Source organism: Cibotium barometz, chromosome 29, assembly GCF_041138505.1.
Source record: "Cibotium barometz isolate CiBa-2024 chromosome 29, ASM4113850v1, whole genome shotgun sequence".
NCBI lineage: Eukaryota > Viridiplantae > Streptophyta > Polypodiopsida > Cyatheales > Cibotiaceae > Cibotium > Cibotium barometz.
Genome location: NC_141074.1, coordinates 47,995,301 through 48,003,448, shown reverse-complemented (window position 1 = coordinate 48,003,448; position 8,148 = coordinate 47,995,301). Strand labels below are relative to the sequence as shown.

At 49.3% G+C, this 8,148-nt stretch overlaps 1 protein-coding gene across 2 annotated transcripts in view; it reads left to right on the top strand.

Annotated features, from left to right (window-relative positions):
- Window positions 1-289: 289 nt before the first annotated feature.
- Window positions 290-8,148, top strand: part of LOC147622283 (14-3-3 protein 7-like) — a 32,657-nt gene continuing 24,798 nt past the window's right edge. For both annotated transcript variants that reach the window (XR_015269676.1, XM_086823377.1), the window contains exons 1-3: window positions 290-483; window positions 627-933; window positions 1,113-1,200. Coding sequence is in view for 1 of the 2 variants with exons in the window: in XM_086823377.1 (XP_086679503.1) it covers window positions 411-483; window positions 627-933; window positions 1,113-1,200 (468 nt within the window). In the remaining variant the exon portion in view is untranslated. The remainder of the gene's footprint in view (window positions 484-626; window positions 934-1,112; window positions 1,201-8,148) is intronic.

Genomic DNA, 8,148 nt, shown 5'->3' with positions numbered 1-8,148 from the left:
GAGAAATTTTAACAATCATTCAATCAAACAAGATTTTGACTAAAGGAGGCTAATCACCAAGGTTGTCCACTCTCCATTGTATCATGTTATGTAGGTAAGCAACAAGTAACTTAGAAACTATCGTAGAACCAACCTTGAGGGTGATTGGAGATGCTGCTTGGGGTTAGAAGAGGCGGACTTGACCTGAATGGCGTGTGAACATCTTCACACGAGGACCAGTTGTCCGGGCTTCATGTGAACCCAGCCCTGACCTAGTGGATAGTGGGTGGCAACTCGGTCCATGTGTAGTAAGAGCTGGCTGGCTGTGGGGACTACACCTGCTTCTTATAATTTAGCTTTCTCCACCCTCGGGTTCATCTCTCAACAGTTTTCCATTGCTCTCCTTGCCATCTGACCGTCTCATCGCCATCATGACTGCAGAGAAGGAGCGGCAGGCTTATGTTTACATGGCCAAGGTCGCTGAACAGGCGGAGCGCTATGAAGGTAAGATCCCTTCACTGTGATTGTTGTCTCATTTCTTTCCATCAATGTAGCTATTCATTTTGTAACCCTAACCCTAGAAGCTTAAAAATACTAACACTCATATACTAGCCGTGTTAACCCTGACTGTTGGATCTTCTGAACAGAAATGGTGGAGTCCATGAAGAATGTTGCCAAGCTTGATGTTGAACTCACTGTTGAAGAGAGGAACTTGCTCTCAGTAGGGTACAAGAATGTCATTGGCGCCCGACGTGCCTCCTGGCGTATCCTGTCCTCCATTGAGCAGAAGGAAGAGAACAAAGGAAACGATCAGAATGTGAAGCTCATCAAGGATTACTGCAGAAAAGTTGAGGGAGAACTTACCAACATCTGCAATGACATTCTGAATGTCATTGATGAGCATCTGCTCCCATCATCAAGCTCTGGCGAGTTTGCTGTATTCTATCATAAGATGTATGCTCATTGCCATCGTTTTATGCATTGATTTGATCTGGTTATTCATGGAATGCATCTGTCCATATTAATCATATCTGCTCAATGTAGTGAGGATGCATTTTATGTGTGTATTATCAGCTCACCATCGATTGTTTGATTTCATGACAATGCTTGTGCTGGTTCTTGCAATCTTACAGGAAAGGAGATTACTATAGATACCTTGCAGAGTTCAAAACCGGGGATGAAAGGAAGAAGGCTGCAGACCAATCTTTGGCATCGTATCAGGTAAAAAATCCTATTCTTCTATGACGACCAGGGGAAGGACGGGCTGGCGGGCTGGGTGGAGGCAGAGTCAAGCAATGCAGAGGCTAGAAGCTAAGAGTATGCTGGGGTTTGAGTGGAGGTAGAGCTTAGTAATGTAGAGGCTAGAGGCGAAGAGCATGGTGGTTAGCATTAGCCTTGTGGGGGAAGGTAGGGCAGGAAGGGTACAACAATGCTTTCACCACATCCCCCCATGATGGCGATGGACAATGACAACAATGATGAGTCTATTATTGTTATAGCCCAGCCAGTGGATCACACTTGATCCTTATGATGGTACCAAGTGCAGATAATGGGACTTGGACCGGGTAAATTTCTAGGCTAGCACTCCATGCAGCTGATGGGACCTGGGCAGACCTGAAATTCTGAAGTGTGTGCATGCACGTGCACGTGCACGTGCACACAGACACACACATATATATATGCTCAGTGCATAAGCAAGTGGGCACACACACACACTCTACATGCACACATGCTTATAGTATATGTACACATACTCTCTCTCTATATATATGTGTGTGTGTACTCTCTCTCTCTCTCTCTCTCTCTCTCTCTCTCTCTATATATATATATATATATATATATATATATATATATATATATATATAAACACGCGTGTGCATGTGTGTATGTATGTGTGCGTGTATGTATGTACGTACATATATGTAAACACACACACACACACACACACACACACACACACACATATATATATATATATATATATAGAGAGAGAGAGAGAGAGAGAGAGAGAGAGAGAGAGAGATGTATGTGTATATATATAAACATATATGTGTATATATATATGTGTGTGTATATATATATGTATGTATGTATGTATGTATACATACATATATGTATATATGTTCATATATATCATAGTAACCGTTGCATGCGCGGAAGCCTTGCTGTACTGATCCACAGTTCTTGTCACAGGCACTCTGCACTGTAGTGCATGGTGACAAGATGGCTCATCATCATCAGTGCAACATTGTACGGTAATAGAACCCTATGGGATTGATATTTGTCGTACGTTGTGACTCCATTGTAATCCTTAGTCCAGGATATGTCAGGCACGAGCTACGTAGGTCATTCCTCGGCCACAGTGAGTCAGTTAGTCAGTTAAAGTCCCTTAACCCACTTAGAGAGAATCATTCATTCATATAGATGTCATAGAAGGCTTCGAGTTTGCATTAGGACATGTGTGCATTTCTGCATAGCATTCATCCCATATGCATGTAGGACATCTAGACCATTGCAGAAGCATTAGATCTTTATTTGGTAATTTTTTCTTCTTTTATACTATTTATTTATCATTTTTCAGCATTTAAATACTATCCATAATCCATTTATCTTATAATATCCAGTCGTGTAGTATTAGGGATCCAGTTGGCCAGCCCTACAGCCAACCGACCAGTCCCTTAGCACTCATATAAATAGCATCTAGCATTCATACCTAATCCATCTCATAATTCAACCATCAAGCATTCAAGCGTTTGAGCCTTCGGAACAAGGAGCATAAACGATTGACCATTCAGCCCATAGATCTCAGCATTTCTCAGTGTTTTCAGCAAACGATTCATCCTCAGCCCAAGGAGCATCATCGTTGGAGCATTCAGCCTTCCCTCAGCAAAACGCAGCAGTCCATCATAGCATTCAGCCCTCCAGAAGACCTTGCGTTTTTTGCATAGAATCAGTTTTCAGCATTCGTATCATCATCATTTTGCTACTTCACTTTGGTGAAGGTAACCTGTATGCATTCATTCATTTATAGCATTCATACATAGCCTAGAACAGTCCCAAACAGTCCATATCTCAACGTCAGATTCGCAGCCTTTCTACATTCCATTGGAAAGAGTGCATAGGCTCAAGATCTGTCATTATTGGTGCTTGTACAGCCGTGTACAGTTCAGTCCGACTCTTGGTCTTTTAGAGATCTTGCGTTTTGGCTTATCTACAATCCAAAGTCATTCTCTTCAAAGTAATAAAACAAATACTCCTAGCAATAGGAGGGGTCCTTCAATGGGTAATTCGGGACCCAATCTGGTGTACAGTTCTCTCTCTCTCTCTCTCTCTCTCTCTCTCTCTCTAAATCTCTTAAAGTTTGAAGTCATAAAAGTGGATTGCTAAACTCACGAAACTCAGGATACAGAAGGTGGTGTGAGACTTGTGTGACAGGATCCTTAATTACAAATACTTCCGTTGCATGTTATAGTCCTAAGCATGATTAAGAACATTGATGCTAATTAAGAATGATTAAGACAAAGGAGAGAGAAGAAGAGAGTATTTAGGTGTCAGGATTTTCTTGTATTACTATGGTAACTTGATGCTTGTACATGATGTAGGGCTATGGTCAACCCTATAGGGGTGACCTAGGCCCCTTCTACATATGCTCTACTGATGCTATAAATGAATAAATGATGATCTAATGATTTATGATGTGCTGAAAACGATGGATTGCTTATATATGTGAGAAAGCTATTGGTCGGTCAGTTGCCCTGTTGTCGGCTAGTATGTTGGATAAAATAATACATAACTTCTGCACTTGTACATGATGTGTTTCCACCTTGTCTTGGCCACTTTTGGGGTATTAGCTGTGATGTGGTTGGGATTTCTATCCGGAGGGACTTGGTGTCCGAGGGGTATGCTAGCCCGCCCCGAATATATTGCATCTATATGGGAAGGAAGTGCTAGGAGAGGCAAGGCATGGACCCATGGTAGGCACCCTAGAAACGCACTCACGCACCGGGTAGGCACGTAGGCCTTTCTGGGGTGCGGGCAGGGTTGTGTGGGTGCCGAGTGCCCCGGGGGAGTGCCCTCCTCACCTTGACGGAGTCGGGACCGAAAACGCCGACGGGACCGAAAACGGTGGAAAAACGGCCGACCGACGGACCGTGCCGTGCCAACGGGCCGAGATGAGGCCGGGCCGGCAGATCGTGGATGGAAGGCAAGACCCGAGACGAGGCCGAGGGAGCTGAGTCGGGCATAAACGCAAATGATTGGTGAGACCCGCAAGGAAAACGCGCGAGACGCGCTCGACGGGCCGATGGAGCCGTGTCATGAAGCATGGACCGTGGAAAGTCGCGTGCAGCAAAGGCGTTGTGGGTTCGTTTCCGCCGGGCCCATGACACTTGGTATCAGAGCAAAGTTCGTTCTGGAAGCCCGTGAGGGGCGTGTGATGCCAGGTTGGAAGAAACGGCAAAAAACGGCAAAAACGTCAAAAACGACGAAACGGCAAGTCGGGTTGAGTCCAAGTGACGGCCACGAGCCGAAAACGGCACAAAAACTGCCGATTGAGATTTGAGCCTCTAAACGGTGGAATTTGCCCGTGTGGTGACCTTTACCTATCTCGAGCAGCGGGATGCAAGGCAGGGCATGGCGTGGTCGGCCGACCCCGTCGGGACCCCGAGCTGCCCCGAAACAACGCAGCTCCGGACGGGGGCCTGAACGATGGAATTTGGGGACACGCTATATATGAAAAATGATCGGTTTTCCGAGGGGATCGCAACTGCGCGGTCCGTTCGAAGGAATTCCAAAGTTGGCCGACATGCCTGGGGGCCAGTGGTGGACAGTTGGGTTCCAAGCAAGGTGAGGTCCTGGGTGCAAGTCCAACATGCGACGTTGGCACATGAGATGAGCAGAGAATCAAGCAAACTGGATCCTTGTGGGGGCCGTCAGCACTTAAGAAAAGAAGAACAGCGGGCTTGGGGATCTTTCAGAGTTACCACCAAGGGAAGGTGATGCTTTGAAGAAAACGGCGAGGCTGGCGATACGTCAGGGTGGCACATGGACCGGCAGCGCCACATATGGGAACCGCGGGCTGGTAGCCACTCAAGGTCAAGCAAAGGAAGAAGACAAAGGGGCCACGCATGTAGAGACAGCGTCGGGAATGGGACCGGGTTTGCTTATGCTAAGAAATTGGATGCGGCAGAATGGGATGTCGTGTTGGTGTGGTGCCCAAGAAGACAGAGCAGAAAGCAAGCCGCCGAGCCAATCTTTTGGGAAAAGCAAGCGGCAAAGGCGTCCGCTAAGGCCATGGCATGCCTTGTGGCAATGGAGCCACCCCCCCTCTCATCACGAAGAGAACGGGCTAGGCAGGAGAAGCCGACGCCCTTCCAGATCAATAAGGATTACGTCTTGGGCGGATGCAGCAAAGCTGAAGCCCCAACTTCTCCAAAGTGCAGAGAGCAAGGTCTAGGCCGGAAGGAGCCGAAGCCTTTTCCAGATCATCCCAGGATCAACTCGGGCGAGGCAGCAAAGCCGAGCTCGCACTCCTTCGCAGTGCAAAAGCAGGGTGAGACAGGAGGCGTCAATACCCCTTTCAGGCTTCCAAGAGCCAAACATTGAACCTTCACACACATCGGGCATGCGGGTGAGGATAAGGCCGCGTGACGGCACCAACAGATCCATGACCCCCAAAGGCAACAACGCCGTCTCCGCCTGGGTGAGGGTAAGTCCTAAGAAGAGGCACCAAGAGCCCTAGGCTTTCTCTTGTGGCCGTGTAGCCTGCCGAGGCCGATGCACGCGTCACCTCTCCTCCGAAGTCTCTGCCTGGGTGAGGGTAAGTCCTAAGAAGAGGCACCAAGACCCCTGGGCTTCTCTTGTGGCCGTGTAGCCCGTCGTGGTGCATGCGTCACCTCTCCTCTGAAGACTCGCCTGGGTGAGGGTAAGGCTGCGCGACGCACCAAGAGCCTAGGCAACCGAAGCAAAGCGGGCCCCGCAAAGGTCCAAAGGAGTTTCTCCCATGGGTTCTAAGGTGCTACAAGCGCTTTGGGGCCCATGACGGCCCGAACTGGAGCAATCCGGGGAGGGCCAAGTTGCGGGAACGTGCCATATCAGGCCATCAAGGGCTGTAGGGGCACAGAGTTGTGTGACTTGGGAAAGCAGGTTTGAAGAAGGGGACTACTTGGGAGCTCTTGATTGCAGCCTAAGGACCGTGGTGCCCGGCAGATAGCACTCTGTATGAAGGAGCAAACGGGTATAGTTGGACTCATTAAGGTGGACTCGAGTTGTACGGCTCACGAGTTGAAGGGCTTTGGAAAGCAAGTTTGATGAAGGGGACTACTTGCGAGCGCTCAAGCACAGGACATGGAACCGTAGTGCCGGGCACATAGCACTCTGGGTGAGGGCGTGAACTTGTACAATTGGAATTGGGCAAGTGGACCCGAGTCGTTTGGCTCTCTAAGATCACCCGAAGATGGAAACAACCGGATGTGCAAGTGGCAGTGTGCATGCAGTTGGGTGGGGCAGAGTGGCAGCTGGCTCACTGAAGTTCGAAGGCGTCTTGGACCAGGTTACCAGAAGATGGAAACAGCTGTGTGTGCAAGTGGCAGTGTGCATGCAGTTGGGTGGGGTAGAGTGGTAGCTGGCTCATTGAAGTTCAATGGCAGCTTGGATGTGGAAAGCACTCATATCTAGCCAAAGGGCAAAGAGGGTGCAAAACTGAAGATCTGGCCCGAGACGAAGTTCAAGCAGGTAAAACTTGGGGCCTGTCCAAGCAGAGCTTGTTGGGATGACGTCTAAGAAGAGCAGTACCGCAAGACACTCAGAACTCAAGGTTCAAGGTGATGGTGCAGAGTCAGGAAACGAAGCCGTTGTGAGGGTCGTCATGGTGTCATGGGGGCCTGAGCAGGACCAAGTGGAGGGACTTACCGCCTTGGTGAACAGGAACAAGCAGATTCTGGCGTAAAGGTCAAGACCTCTTGAACAGGTTACGGGACTGTTGGCTGGAGCATGGCAAAGCAGGTCTGGTGTCAAGGCAAGCTAGAGCACTCAAGTCAGGTGAACCAAAGCCGAAGAAGTCCAAAGGTTTGAATGCCAAAGGTTCGCGGTGGTTTCACTTGGTGTCAGGTGGGGCCAAAGGCACTTTGTCACGGAGAATCAATGCACTTATGTACCGAACAGGTTGAAGCAGGGCATCAAGGTCCATGACAACCAAGTGCAGAGTGGAAGTGGCCATAGTTACCAAGGGACGGGGGACGGGGACGGGGATGAGGACGGGGACGGCTAAAGGTAGGGAACGGGGACGGGGGGGTGGGGACGATGTAGTGAGTAGGAGAGGGTGGAGAGGAAGGTGATGGACCGTGGAGTAGGAGAGGGAGATAGTGGAGAGGAAAGCTTGAGTAGGAGAGGGAGATCGTGGAGAGGAACTCAAGTCTTGGAAGGCTTGAGTAGAAGAGGAGTGGCTCCAAGCCCATTATATAGTTGTGTTGCTCTCTCTCTCTCTCTCTCTCTCTCTCTCTCTCTCTCTCTCTCTCTCAAATGGCCAGTGTTAACGGCTAGTAGCCGTTTATTTGAAAAAAAATGCCTGAAGATTTAGCTGTTGCAGCCGTCCCCGTCCCCTGCAGACAACGTCCCCCCGTTCCCAAGGGGGGAACGCCCGTCCCCTGGTCACGTCCCCTCCGTCACGTCCCCCTGGCCGTCCCCAGCCCGGTGTGCAGGTCTCTGCTCGGGACGGCGTTCCCACGTCCCACGTGGGCGTCCCTCCGTCCCCCTGTCACTATGGAAGTGGCACAAGATGGGGCAAACCAAGCTGGAGTCAGAGAGGTGGGCAACTCTTGTCCAATGAAGATTTTGCACAAAGAGCTCAAGGGGCATCGGCGAGCGACAAGGCTCAAGACAACGCTCCAACGAAGAGGAATGTGAAGTCAGATCTGAAGTAAAGATGTTGCGACCAAGTTGGCGTCATCTCGGCGGACAAGTCTCGACTTCCTTGAAAGCTTATGCATTCCGGGCAACACTGCATTGCCTCAGGTAATCACTCTTACTTAGCTCAGATAGGAGCCTCGGCGAGACCACGCAGTCACCTCGCCAATTTTGTGGGGATTGGGGGACTCTCAAGCGGGGGCTTGAAGTCCAGGCCTTTTAGATGAAAAAAGTCAAAAATACAAAAATATACATAGTTTTTTCTTT